At 45.4% G+C, this 15,611-nt stretch overlaps 1 protein-coding gene across 1 annotated transcript in view; it reads right to left on the reverse strand.

The window, feature by feature from the left end:
• Positions 1-15,208, reverse strand: part of LOC112239700 (lymphocyte-specific protein 1) — a 30,469-nt gene extending 15,261 nt beyond the window's left edge. Inside the window, exon 1 of the mRNA XM_042315096.1 lies at positions 14,915-15,208. Within this exon, the coding sequence (XP_042171030.1) occupies positions 14,915-14,973 (59 nt within the window). The 5' untranslated portion in view covers positions 14,974-15,208. The remainder of the gene's footprint in view (positions 1-14,914) is intronic.
• Positions 15,209-15,611: the final 403 nt, after the last annotated feature.

Below are 15,611 nucleotides of genomic sequence, written 5' to 3' on the forward strand. Positions count from 1 at the left end.
GGTGTGGTTCCGTGGAGGAAAGATTCTATTGGGGAAAGGTTCCCATGGGGGTTGCCATGGAAGCCAAAAAGGGGGGAGGTGTGAGGTGTGTGTGGTGTGTGTGTGTGTGTGTGTGTGTGTGTGTGTGTGTGTGTGTGTGTGTGTGTGTGTGTGTGTGTGTGTGTGTGTGTGTGTGTGTGTGTGTGTGTGTGTGTGTGTGTGTGTGTGTGTGTGTGTGTGTGTGCGCGAGTGTGTGTGCATGTGTGTGTGCGTGTGCGTGTGCGTGTGTTCATACACTCATGCATGAGGGGGGTCTGGGAGAGGAAGTGTGTCCATCTGATGAATGGACATGTGCCTGAACTCAGGTTTATACACTAATTGTAGTCTCATCCATTAATGTCTAATGACCGGTCATTTTTGACCGAGAACACCACAGTTGTACATAAGTTAAATAAAACACCCAAAATGTAATGAAAATCACCTAAATGTATTTTGTGTGTTCATGTACCCTGTGTGGACAAAGTCATGGAACCTTATGACAATCAGATGAAATGAACTACATTTGACAGAGAGAAAACTTGTATATCGATCCAATTCCACCAGAACACAGCAGGAGGGTTAACAAAAATGAAACATGGTTTGTTGTAATGTTGTAAGGTAGGCCTGCTGTTCTTTATATTTGTATTAGAGGGGTGGGCATTCATTTTTTTATACACTAACGTTAATTGATGAAGATCTGTTGTTAGCTTTAGCTAGCAGGAATTATATGCTTTTGTTGTTAGCTTAAGCTAGCAGGTACTATATGCTTTTGTTGTTAGCTTTAGCTAGCAGGAACTATATGCTTTTGTTGTTAGCTTTAGCTAGCAGGAACTATATGCTTTTGTCTTGAAGCTAAAAATGCAATGAGTGTACAGATCAGAAAATAAACCGTTAAATTGTCTGAACATGCGTGCGATTTGTTGCGTTATTCAAAAGTGTAATATGGTAGATGCATGAAGATTTGCTTGCTTAACATTAGCTAGTAGCTAGCTAGTAGAATAGTTTGCAATGCTTAGCTTCCTGGCTAGAGGCTACTGTGACATCTACGGGATACTTCTGAGATGCGAAGTGAGAATGTCAACCGAACCCTCTCTCGGCTTGTGACATTCCCGCCATATTATGTCAATTGAAAATGTCACTCTGATAACTCTATTCAGTCACTCTGATAACTATATTCAGTCACTCTGATAACTATATTCAGTCACTCTGATAACTCTATTCAGTCACTCTGATAACTCTATTCAGTCACTCTGATAACTCTATTCAGTCACTCTGATAACTCTATTCAGTCACTCTGATAACTCTATTCAGTCACTCTGATAACTCCATTCAGTCACTCTGATAGCTCTATTCAGTCACTCTGATAACCATATTCAGTCACTCTGATAACTATATTCAGTCACTCTGATAACCATATTCAGTCACTCTGATAACTCTATTCAGTCACTCTGATAACTCTATTCAGTCACTCTGATAACTCTATTCAGTCACTCTGATAACTCTATTCAGTCACTCTGATAACCATATTCAGTCACTCTGATAACTCTATTCAGTCACTCTGATAACTCTATTCAGTCACTCTGATAGCTCTATTCAGTCACTCTGATAACTCTATTCAGTCACTCTGATAACTCTATTCAGTCACTCTGATAACTATATTCAGTCACTCTGATAACTCTATTCAGTCACTCTGATAACTCTATTCAGTCACTCTGATAACTATTCAGTCAATCTGATAACTATATTGAGTCACTCTGATAACTCTATTCGGTCACTCTGATAACTCTATTCAGTCACTCTGATAACTCTATTCAGTCACTCTGATAGCTCTATTCAGTCACTCTGATAACTATATTCAGTCACTCTGATAACTATATTCAGTCACTCTGATAACTCTATTTGGTCACTCTGATAACTCTATTCAGTCACTCTGATAACTCTATTCAGTCACTCTGATAACTCTATTCAGTCACTCTGATAGCTCTATTCAGTCACTCTGATAACTCTATTCTGTCACTCTGATATCTCTATTCAGTGAAAATAAGCCCCAAGGTCTTTATTGTGCTGAGCTGTATGCTACTGAAAAAACATCAGCCAACCTAGGTCACCACAGGATCACACCAGACAAAGTAGGTCACCTGAGGATCTGGCCTGGGATTGGCCAGTCTGAGCAGGAAGTATGAAGTGGCCAGCACAGCAACAAACAGAGGTACCTCTCAGTCTTAGTCTCAGTCTCCAAACAATAAGACAAACAAGAGGAATTAAACATTTAAAGCCACAATCCTTATTCATGTGGGTCCTTAATCCTAATTAAAATGACCATTCAAAAGCAGTAATTATTGCATAGTGCACTTTTAATCTGTGTAAACCTCTCTCATAATGCCACCAGGACTGTACTGTACAGTGTATACTGAACCACCACCACCCATGTATTCTCTATGGCCAGAGGAGGTCATTCACTGCCAAAAGGGAGTTTGAGGGTACAAAACATTAGGAACACCTTCCTAACATTGAGTTGCAGCCCCTTTTTGTCCTCAGAACAGCCTCAATTCGTCGGGGCGTGGACTCTACAAGGTGTCGAAAGTGTTCCACAGGGATGCTGGCCCATGTTGACTCCAATGCCTCCTACAGTTAAAAAAAAAGTTGGCTGGATGTCCTTTGGGTGGTGGACCATTCTTGATTCACACGGGAAACTGTTGAGCGTGAAAAACCCACCAGAGTTGCAGTTCTCAAGCCGGTGCACCTGGCACCTACTATCATACCCCGTACAAAGGCACTTCAATCTATTGTCTTGCCCTCTGAATGGCGCACACACACACACACAATCCATGTCTCAATTGATTCAAGGCTTAAAAATTATTCTTTAACCTGTCTCCTCCCCTTCATCTACACTGATTGAAGCAGATTTAACAAGTGACATCAATAAGGGGATCATAGATTTTCACATGGATTCACCTGGTCAGTCTATGTCATGGAAAGAGCAGGTGTTCCTAATGTTTTGTCCACTCAGTGTAAAACCCTCAGTGTAGCAGCATATGCTAGCTAGAGTAGAGATGTGGTTGTGGTAGAACAGAAGAGAACAGGAAAACATATTGTGAAGACCAACCTTTTCCTTTCGCACTATTTTTCCACAACCAAGTCTGTAGCAACATCCCAACTCATAGTAACCTTTTCCCACTCTTTCCAACCCTTTCCAACTCTTACCCAACCTTTTCCAACTCTTCCCAACCCTTTCCAACTATTCCCAACCCTTTCCAACCCTTTCCAACTCTTCCCAACCCTTTCCAACTCTTCCCAACCCTTTCCAACCCTTTCCAACTCTTCCCAACCCTTTCCAACCCTTTCCAACTCTTCCCAACCCTTTCCAACTCTTCCCACCCAACCCTTTCCAACTCTTCCCAACCCTTTCCAACTCTTCCCAACCCTTTCCAACTCTTACCCAACCCTTTCCAACTCTTTCCAACCCTTTCCAACTCTTCCCAACCCTTTCCAACTCTTCCTAACCCTTTCCAACTCTTCCCAACACTTCCTAACTCTTCCCAACCCTTTCCAACTCTTCCCAACCCTTTCAACCCTTTCCAACCCTTTCCAACTCTTCCCAACCCTTTCCAACTCTTCCTAACCCTTTCCAGCTCTTCCCAACCCTTTCCAACTCTTCCTAACTCTTCCCAACCCTTTCCAACTCTTCCCAACCCTTTCCAACCCTTTCCAACCCTTTCCAACTCTTCCCAACCCTTTCCAACCCTTTCTAACCCTTTCCAACTCTTCCCAACCCTTTCCATTTTGATAATGTCCCTTCTATCAGCATTTTCTCTCATACTACATAATGACTTGTGCGTCCCTGGGTTATGACACGTGTGCTCTGGGTTTTGACGGGTAAAACTCTATCTGAGGCGTGTCACTTCTTCCTCTCGAGGTCTGGGAGACAGATTGAGAGGGCTGGTGGAGAGGGCAGGAGGGTGTGTGTGTGTGTGTGTGTGTTTCTCCCCCAGATGATGTCATCTCCATTAGGGAAGTTCCAGCCATAAAAGACTCCATTGAACCCGCTGCAACCTGGTCTCAGAGCATTTCATATTATTCTATACGTAAATCCCGAGACAATCCATTTAGTATGATATGTTATGAATTACAATTTGCATTCGCTAACATGCTAAGTAGATGCAAAGTAGCTAAAAATAGCAAGTAGTTGAAAGATTGCTAATTAGCTAAAGTTGTCCTTGATGAGATTTGAACTCACAACCTTTGGGTTGCTAGATGTTTGCGTTATATCCATCAATCAAATGTATTTATAAAGCCCTTCTTACATCCGCCGATGTCACAAAGTGCTATACAGAAACCCAGCCAAAAACCCCAAACAGCAAGAAATGCAGATGTAGAAGCACGGTGGCTAGGAAACACTCCCTAGGAAGGCAGGAATCTAGGAAGAAACCTAAAGAGGAACCATGCTTTGAGGGGAGGCTAGTCCTCTTCTGGCTGTGCCGGGTGGAGATGATAACAGTACATGGCCAAGATGTTCAAACGTTCATAGATGACCAGCAGGGTCAGATAATGATAATGCCTACCCATCCACCCCAACCAATAACATTACCTTTGTTTTTTGCGCTTTGCGTTAAGTAACCATCTGTCTTATACCAAACATAACATATACTAATTTGAGTTTCCCCCCGGATTTACATGTACTATGTTACGTCTAGTCCATGACACCAGGACGTGAACCCAGACCATTGAATGTAATTTTGATGATGTCATCACTAAGTGACGCAGATGGCTAAAAGCAACTGAACCAGACAGGCAGTGATATAGCCCTGGGGCTGCTACACGACTACCATCAATCACTCTCCTGTTTGTGAGACAGCTACCACCTCAAACCTCACAGACAGACGTAGACAGTAGAGAGTCAATGAACAGCAATGATGAAACTTGGCTTTAGTCATTTAGCTTTAGCAGACATTGTTAAAGCCATTGAAGTTTTCTGTCACAATACGGGACGAAATAAAAGTTTGAAACAAGCAATCGTGAGCAAAGCACTTAGAATAGAAGGAAGTACCCTTCAAGTGTAAGAAGTTGCGACGTCGGCATTGTAATGATTCTGGATTGTAACGGACTCTTTGCTTTACTCAAACACTATTTGCCCTGATTCGAAATGCACAATGCAAACAATTCCCTGAGCAAAAAGTACATTCTGTTTGGATTCTGGTACATGCTGTGTGTTAGTGTATCATAATCAGAAACAGGTCTGGTCAGTGAGGTGCCAGGTCTGATAGGTCACTGATATGTGACATTAATCTATGGTATGATATCAGTGAAATTAATCTATAGTCTGATATCTGTGACATTAATCTGTAGTCTGATATCTGTGACATTAATCTATGGTATGATATCAGTGAAATTAATCTATAGTCTGATATCTGTGACATTAATCTGTAGTCTGATATCTGTGACATTAATCTATGGTATGATATCAGTGAAATTAATCTGTAGTCTGATATCTGTGACATTAATCTATAGTCTGATATCAGTGACATTAATCTACAGTCTAATATCAGTGACATTAATCTATAGTCTGATATCAGTGACATTAATCTATAGTCTGATATCAGTGACATTAATCTATAGTCTGATATCAGTGACATTAATCTATAGTCTGATATCAGTGACATTAATCTATAGTCTGATATCAGTGACATTAATCTATAGTCTGATATCAGTGACATTAATCTACAGTCTAATATCAGTGACATTAATCTATAGTCTGATATCAGTGACATTAATCTATAGTCTGATATCTGTGACATTAATCTATAATCTGTGACATTAATCTATATACTGATATCAGTGACATTAATCTATAGTCTGATATCAGTGACATTAATCTATAGTCTGATATCAGTGACATTAATCTATAGTCTGATATCAGTGACATTAATCTATAATCTGTGACATTAATCTACAATCTGATATCAGTGACATTAATCTATATTCTGATATCTGTGACATTAATCTATAATCTGTGACATGAATCTATAGTCTGATATCTGTGTCATTAATCTATAGTCTGATATCTGTGTCATTAATCTATAGTCTGATATCTGCGTCATTAATCTATAGTCTGATATCTGTGTCATTAATCTATAGTCTGATAGCTGTGTCATTAATCTATAGTCTGATATCAGTGACATTAATCTACAGTCTTTTTTAAATATTTATTTTACCTTTATTTAACTAGGCAAGTCAGTTAGGAACAAATCATTTTCAATGACGGCCTAGGAACAGTGGGTTAACTGCCTGTCCAGCGGAACTACTCTGACTTGGGGTCTCCAGGCCACCGTTACTTTTCAGCTGGCGTTTACATCACAACGGGCTAACAGTGAACATGGGGTTTTTAACACCTTCTCTCATAGTAACTGTCTTAATGATACAGAGGTTGTTGATTCTGCTCACCTCAAGTCTCTAGTGGTACACACTCCTGATGGAAACACGCTTCCCAGAAACACAGGAGCCGACATTCAAATAAACTCTGGTGACATACTGGTGTGTGATGGAACAAGAGTGATGGAGAAAGAGTGATGGAGAAAGAGTGATGGAGAAATAGTGATGGAACAAGAGTGATGGAGAAGAGTGATGGAACAAGAGTGATGGAGCAAGAGTGATGGAACAAGAGTGATGGAGAAGAGTGATGGAACAAGAGTGATGGAAAAAGAGTGATGGAACAAGAGTGATGGAGAAATAGTGATGGAACAAGAGTGATGGAGAAATAGTGATGGAACAAGAGTGATGGAACAAGAGTGGTGGAGAAGAGTGATGGAACAAGAGTGGTGGAGAAGAGTGATGGAACAAGAGTGATGGAGAAGAGTGATGGAACAAGAGTGATGGAGAAATAGTGATGGAACAAGCGTGATGGAACAAGAGTGATGGAACAAGAGTGATGGAGAAGAGTGATGGAACAAGAGTGATGGAGCAAGAGTGATGGAACAAGAGTGATGGAGAAGAGTGATGGAACAAGAGTGATGGAGCAAGAGTGATGGAACAAGAGTGATGGAGAAGAGTGATGGAACAAGAGTGATGGAGAAATAGTGATGGAACAAGAGTGATGGAGAAATAGTGATGGAACAAGAGTGATGGAACAAGAGTGATGGAGAAAGAGTGATGGGAAAAGAGTGATGGAACAAGAGTGATGGAACAAGAGTGATGGAGAAATAGTGATGGAACAAGAGTGATGGAACAAGAGTGATGGAGCAATAGTGATGGAACAAGAGTGATGGAACAAGAGTGATGGAACAAGAGTGATGGAACAAGAATGATGGAACAAGAGTGATGGAGAAATAGTGATGGAACAAGAGTGATGGAACAAGAGTGATGGAACAAGAGTGATGGAACAAGAGTGATGGAGAAAGAGTGATGGAACAAGAGTGATGGAAAAGAGTGATGGAACAAGAGTGATGGAGAAAGAGTGATGGAACAAGAGTGATGGAACAAGAGTGATGGAGAAAGAGTGATGGAACACGAGTAATGGAGAAAGAGTGAAGGAACAAGAGTGATGGAGAAAGAGTGTTGGAACAAGAGTGATGGAGAAAGAGTGAAGGAACAAGAGTGATGGAGAAAGAGTGATGGAACAAGAGTGATGGAGAAAGAGTGATGGAACAAGAGTGATGGAGAAAGAGTGATGGAACAAGAGTGATGGAACAAGAGTGATGGAGAAAGAGTGATGGAACAAGAGTGATGGAACAAGAGTGATGGAGAAATAGTGATGGAACAAGAGTGATGGAACAAGAGTGATGGAGAAATAGTGATGGAACAAGAGTGATGGAACAAGAGTGATGGAGAAATAGTGATGGAACAAGAGTGATGGAACAAGAGTGATGGAGAAAGAGTGATGGAACAAGAGTGATGGAGAAAGAGTGATGGAACAAGAGTGATGGAACAAGAGTGATGGAGAAATAGTGATGGAACAAGAGTGATGGAGAAAGAGTGATGGAACAAGAGTGATGGAACAAGAGTGATGGAGAAAGAGTGATGGAACAAGAGTGATGGAGAAAGAGTGAAGGAACAAGAGTGATGGAGAAAGAGTGATGGAACAAGAGTGATGGAGAAAGAGTGATGGAACAAGAGTGATGGAGAAAGAGTGATGGAACAAGAGTGATGGAAAAGAGTGATGGAGAAAGAGTGATGGAACAAGAGTGATGGAACAAGGCCATGAGTGAAGTCACACTCAGCATTTGCTCTACATGTAACCTTCCCCAAGAGATCTGTGGATGAACTGGCCAGCCCTCACTACAACCTGCCCCCAGCCAGCCCTCACTACAACCTGCCCCCAGCCAGCCCTCACTACAACCTGCCCCCAGCCAGCCCTCACTACAACCTGCCCCCAGCCAGCCCTCACTACAACCTGCCCCCAGCCAGCCCTCACTACAACCTGCCCCCAGCCAGCCCTCACTACAACCTGCCCCCAGCCAGCCCTCACTACAACCTGCCCCCAGCCAGCCCTCACTACAACCTGCCCCCAGCCAGCCCTCACTACAACCTGCCCCCAGCCAGCCCTCACTACAACCTGCCCCCAGCCAGCCCTCACTACAACCTGCCCCCAGCCAGCCCTCACTACAACCTGCCCCCAGCCAGCCCTCACTACAACCTGCCCCCAGCCAGCCCTCACTACAACCTGCCCCCAGCCAGCCCTCACTACAACCTGCCCCCAGCCAGCCCTCACTACAACAACCTGCCCCCAGCCAGCCCTCACTACAACCTGCCCCCAGCCAGCCCTCACTACAACCTGCCCCCAGCCAGCCCTCACTACAACCTGCCCCCAGCCAGCCCTCACTACAACCTGCCCCCAGCCAGCCCTCACTACAACCTGCCCCCAGCCAGCCCTCACTACAACCTGCCCCCAGCCAGCCCTCACTACAACCTGCCCCCAGCCAGCCCTCACTACAACCTGCCCCCAGCCAGCCCTCACTACAACCTGCCCCCAGCCAGCCCTCACTACAACCTGCCCCCCAGCAACCTGCCCCCAGCCCTCACTACAACCTGCCCCCAGCCAGCCCTCACTACAACCACCCCCCAGCCAGCCCTCACTACAACCTGCCCCCAGCCAGCCCTCACTACAACCTGCCCCCAGCCAGCCCTCACTACAACCACCACCCCAGCCAGCCACTCATTACAACCACCACCCCCAGCCAGCCCTCACACAACCACCCCCCAGCCAGCCCTCACTATAACCTGCCCCCAGCCAGCCACTCACTACAACCACCACCCCAGCCAGCCACTAACAACCACCACCCCAGCCAGCCCTCACTACAACCTGCCCCCCAGCCACTAACACACCTCACTGCCCAACCTGCCCCCAGCCAGCCACTCACTACAACCACCACCCCAGCCAGCCACTCCACAACCAGCCAGCCCCCAGCCAGCCCTCACACAACCACCCCCCAGCCAGCCCTCACTACAACCTGCCCCCAGCCAGCCCTCACTACAACCCTGACCAGCTGCAGAGCCAGTTGTCAAACAGCCCTTGGCATGACCAGCCCTGGGCTGAACACTGTCAGCCAGTCACTAACTGCCCAGTCAGCCACTAACACATCCACCACTGCCCAGCCAGCCACTAACACATCCACCACTGCCCAGCCAGCCACTAACACATCCACCACTGCCCAGCCAGCCACTAACACAACCACCGCTGCCCAGCCAGCCACTAACCCTGAACAGTCAAGCAGAGCCAGTCACTAACCCTGAACAGTCAAGCAGAGCCAGTCACTAACCCTGAACAGTTAAGCAGAGCCAGTCACTAACCCTGAACAGTCAAGCAGAGCCAGCCACTAACCCTGAACAGTCAAGCAGAGCCTGTCACTAACCCTGAACAGTCAAGCAGAGCCAGCCGCTGGTTTTGAGGACAAGCTATTTTTCCTTCCATTAAACTGAATCTCATCCTGTGAAATAACGGCGTAACGGCATATTAAAAGTCCCTCTGCAGACACAGACCTGGAAGAGTCCTAGTTGGCTGCGATCGTGTTCTATTTGCAACTGATTGGTTGTCCAGGGTTGTTAATCTGTCACCGATTGGCTGGTCCAGAACAAAGATGTTAAACACGGATCAGAGATGAGCTACTCTCTGATTAGCTAAGAAGCAGTAAAAGTGGTTGAGTGACTTACTGCTGCTATAGAGGTCCTATCACCACTCTCTTCTCATGGTGATGATGCTGCTATAGAGGTCCTATCACCACTCTCTTCTCATGGTGATGATGCTGCTATAGAGATCCTATCATCACTCTCTTCTCATTGTGATGCTGTTACAGAGGTCCTATCACCACTCTCTTCTCATTGTGATGATGATGATGCTGTTACAGAGGTCCTATCACCACTCTCTTCTCATTGTGGTGATGATGCTGTTACAGAGGTCCTATCACCACTCTCTTCTCATTGTGGTGATGATGCTGTTACAGAGGTCCTATCACCACTCTCTTTTCATTGTGGTGATGCTGTTACAGAGGTCCTATCACCACTCTCTTTTCATTGTGGTGATGCTCTCTTCTCATTGTGGTGATGCTGTTAGAGATCCTATCACCACTCTCTATAGGTGATCCTATCACCACTCTCCATCATTGTCATTGTGATGATGCTGCTATAGAGGTCCTATCATCACTCTCTTCTCATTGTGGTGATGATGATGTCCTATCATCACTCTCTCTCATTGTGGTGATGATGCTATAGAGGTCCTATCATCACTCTCTTCTCATTGTGATGATGCTGTTATAGAGGTCATATCACCACTCTCTCATCATTGTGGTGATGATTGTGATGATGCTGTTACAGAGGTCCTATCACCACTCTCTCATCATTGTGATGCTGTTGTTACAGAGGTCCTATCACCACTCTCTCATCATTGTGATGCTGTTGTTACAGAGGTCCTATCACCACTCTCTCATCATTGTGGTTGATGGGGGATAGTTGCTGTTCTGGTGATCTTCCGTTCTCCCCCTGTTTTCACTGGCCTGGTGTCAAACGTTAGCGTGTTTCTGCTTGCTTTCGTTTGACACAGTGAGAAGCAGTAGCTCACCGAACAGTTCAGCACATAGTCTACAGTACTGTAGTTGTTGGTGGTCCGAGTAAATAACTGAGCAAGAATATTTAGACGTGTTTAGACATTCGCTTTACGATCAACAAGGTGAGATAATAATGTAACTATTTATCTGTATTGACAGCCGCAGATAGTCACGTACGTCCTTAATCACTTTGCTGTATCTAAAAGTGATCTTTATCCCTCCGACCCCACCACCCTGCAGCCTCATATCAAAACAGGAGAGAAACATACATCACATGGAGATCACTTCAAAGTGCAACCGTCCCCCATTTCCTAAATACTGTCAGCTCTCTCTCACCTCTCTTCTCTCTTCCGAAGATGATTGGCCGATCCATCTCACCAAATATGAACACCCACTAAGTTATTATTATTATTACATACACCCCCCCCCAGGTCAGGGGTCAACAGGTCAAACCCCTGAGCCCCAGTCAAAGGCCTGGAGGGTGGTCCCCGGAGGAGGAAGGGAGGGGTCCAATTTAACCTCCAGCAGAACAATAAACACCAGTTGATGAGGAAAGGGGGTAGATAGTTCCCTCTTTGTAAAGTTAGTGGTCTCACTATTGTCTTCTTTAGGGGTGTGTGTTTATCAGAACTGGTTTTAACTCCAGCTTGTATTAGAGTTGGAGTTGTATAGGAGTTGGAGTTGTATAAGAGTTAGAGTTGTATAGGAGTTGGAGTTGTAAAGGAGTTGTATAGGAGTTGGAGTTGTATTGGAGTTGGAGTTGTAAAGGAGTTGTATAGGGGTTGGAGTTGTATAGGAGTTGGAGTTGTATAGGAATTGTATAGGGGTTGGAGTTGTATAGGAGTTGTATAGTTGGAGTTGGGTTGTATAGGAGTTGGAGTTGTATAGGGGTTGGAGTTGTATAGGAGTTGTATAGGAGTTGGAGTTGTATAGGAGTTGTATAGGAGTTGGAGTTGTATAGGAGTTGTAGTTGTAGGAGTTGTTAGGAGTTGGAGTTGTATAGGAGTTGTATAGGAGTTGGAGTTGTATAGGAGTTGGAGTTGTATAGGAGTTGTATAGGAGTTGCTCTCTTAAAGTGGCACCGTGCTATAGGGCAGAACATTGTTTGACCAATTTCCTGTCCATTAGCAGTAATTAAGTGGTTGTCGGTAATTGCTGCACAGACCGTCTCTTTGGGAATGCAGCAGAGTAAATGTCTGTGAGACCGGCGGCTGCTGTTCAATAAGAACACTGTTAACCTGTCTGGTTAATAAAGCCGTCCCTTCAGACGTTAGTGAGCCGTAGGAATGTGCTACTTTTTCTACCATATCAACGTTGAACCACTTTCCACAGAACCACAGAATGGAGATACAGAGGGTGGTGATATGAAGGTTTCACCTCCCAGTAACAGACATCACATATGAAGGTTTTCCCAGTCCCAGTAACAGACATCACATAGGAAGGTTTCACCTCCCAGTAACAGACATCACATATGAAGGTTTCACCTCCCAGTAACAGACATCACATAGGAAGGTTTCACCTCCCAGTAACAGACATCACATAGGAAGGTTTCACCTCCCAGTAACAGACATCACATAGGAAGGTTTCACCTCCCAGTAACAGACATCACATAGGAAGGTTTCACCTCCCAGTAACAGACATCACATATGAAGGTTTCACCTCCCAGTAACAGACATCACATAGGAAGGTTTCACCTCCCAGTAACAGACATCACATATGAAGGTTTTCACCTCCCAGTAACAGACATCACATAGGAAGGTTTCACCTCCCAGTAACAGACATCACATAGGAAGGTTTCACCTCCCAGTAATAGACATCACATATGAAGGTTTCACCTCCCAGTAACAGACATCACATATGAAGGTTTCACCTCCCAGTAACAGACATCACATATGAAGGTTTCACCTCCCAGTAACAGACATCACATATGAAGGTTGCTACATCCCAGAACACCTGATGGTCAGTTACATCTAATTAGCATCAATAAACAACCAGAAAACACACCTGGCAGAAGGACCAACACACACAACACCTGGCAGAAACACCAACCAACACACACAACACCTGGCAGAAACACCAACTAACACACACCACATCTGGCAGAAGGACCAACACACACCAACACCTGGCAGAAACACCAACTAACACACACCACATCTGGCAGAAACAACAACTAACACACACCAACACCTGGCAGAAACACCAACACACACACACAACACCTGGCAGAAACACCAACCAACACACACAACACCTGGCAGAAACAGGACCAACACACACAACACCTGGCAGAAACACCAACCAACACACACAACACCTGGCAGAAACACCAACAACACACACCAACACCTGGCAGAAACACCAACTAACACACACAACACCTGGCAGAAACACCAACCAACACACACAACACCTGGCAGAAACACCAACCAACACACACAACACCTGGCAGTAAGGACCAACTAACACACACCACACCTGGCAGAAACACCAACTAACACACAACATCTGGGGCACCAAGGAACACACACACCAACACCTGGCAGAAACACCAACTAACACACACAACACCTGGCAGAAACACCAACTAACACACACCAACACCTGGCAGAAACACCAACTAACACACACCACACCTGGCAGAAACACCAACTAACACACACCAACACCTGGCAGAAACACCAACTAACACACACCAACACCTGGCAGAAACACCAACTAACACACACACCAACACCTGGCAGAAACACCAACCAACACACACAACACCTGGCAGAAACACCAACTAACACACACCAACACCTGGCAGAAACACCAACCAACACACACCACATCTGGCAGAAACACCAACCAACACACACAACACCTGGCAGAAACACCAACCAACACACACCAACACCTGGCAGAAACACCAACTAACACACACCACATCTGGCAGTAACACCAACCAACACACACCAACACCTGGCAGAAACACCAACCAACACACAACACCTGGCAGAAACACCAACTAACACACACCACACCTGGCAGAAACACCAACTAACACACACCACACCTGGCAGAAACACCAACTAACACACACCAACACCTGGCAGAAACACCAACTAACACACACCAACACCTGGCAGAAACACCAACTAACACACACCAACACCTGGCAGTAAGGACCAACTAACACACACCAAGACCTGGCAGAAAACACCAACTAACACACACCAACACCTGGCAGAAACACCAACTAACACACACCAACACCTGGCAGAAACACCAACTAACACACACACAACACCTGGCAGAAACACCAACTAACACACACCACATCTGGCAGAAACACCAACTAACACACACCACATCTGGCAGAAACACCAACTAAACACACACCAACACCTGGCAGAAACACCAACTAACACACACCACACCTGGCAGAAACACCAACTAACACACACAACACCTGGCAGAAACACCAACTAACACACACCAACACCTGGCAGAAGGACCAACACACACCAAGACCTGGCAGAAACACCAACTAACACACACCACATCTGGCAGAAACACCAACTAACACACACCAACACCTGGCAGAAACACCAACTAACACACACCAACACCTGGCAGAAACACCAACTAACACACACACAACACCTGGCAGAAGGACCAACTAACACACACCAACACCTGGCAGAAGGACCAACACACACCAAGACCTGGCAGAAACACCAACTAACACACACCAACACCTGGCAGAAGGACCAACACACACCAACACCTGGCAGAAGGACCAACACACACCAACACCTGGCAGAAGGACCACACACCATCACCTGGCAGAAGGAGTATCAAAACTCCACTTCTCGTACCTGAGCAGGTTCTGCAGACCTTCCTTGCTGGAGTTTCTCCTTAGTAAATGACCAGACATGTCTTCTTCTCCTCTGTTTGTCTCAGCCCTCAGCAGAATGACAACCAGGTACTCTGTTCCTCTTTAAAACACTGCTGTCTTTCTCCCTCAGCGAGCGACGGCAGTCAGAGAGGACTGGAGAGTTCCAGGAAGGGCTCTCTTCTGTCTCTTTATGTAGTGTTTCCTTCCCCTCACTCTCTGTCTCTAACCTCTCTCTCTCAATTCCCTCTCTCTCTCCCTCTCTCTCTCTCTGTCTCTAACCTCTCTCTCTCAACTCCCTCTCTCTCTCCCTCTCTCTCTCCCTCTCTCTCTCTCTCTCTCTCTCTCTCTAACCTCTCTCTCTCTCTCCCTCTCTCTCTCTCCTCTCTCTCTCCCTCTCTCTCTCCTCTCTCTCTCTCTCTCTCTCTCTCTCTCTCTCTCTCTCTCTCTCTCTGTCTCTAACCTCTCTCTCTCAACTCCCTCTCTCTCTCTGTCTCTCTCTCTCTCTCTCTCTCTCTGTCTCTAACCTCTCTCTCTCAATTCCTCTCTCTCTCTCCCTCTCTCTCTCTCTGTCTCTAACCTCTCTCTCTCAATTCCCTCTCTCTCTCCCCTCTCTCTCTCTCTCTGTCTCTCTCTCTCCCTCTCTCTCTCACCCTCTCTCTCTCTGTCTCTAACCTCTC

The sequence above is a fragment of the Oncorhynchus tshawytscha genome, unplaced genomic scaffold (assembly GCF_018296145.1).
Source record: "Oncorhynchus tshawytscha isolate Ot180627B unplaced genomic scaffold, Otsh_v2.0 Un_contig_7684_pilon_pilon, whole genome shotgun sequence".
Lineage (NCBI taxonomy): Eukaryota > Metazoa > Chordata > Actinopteri > Salmoniformes > Salmonidae > Oncorhynchus > Oncorhynchus tshawytscha.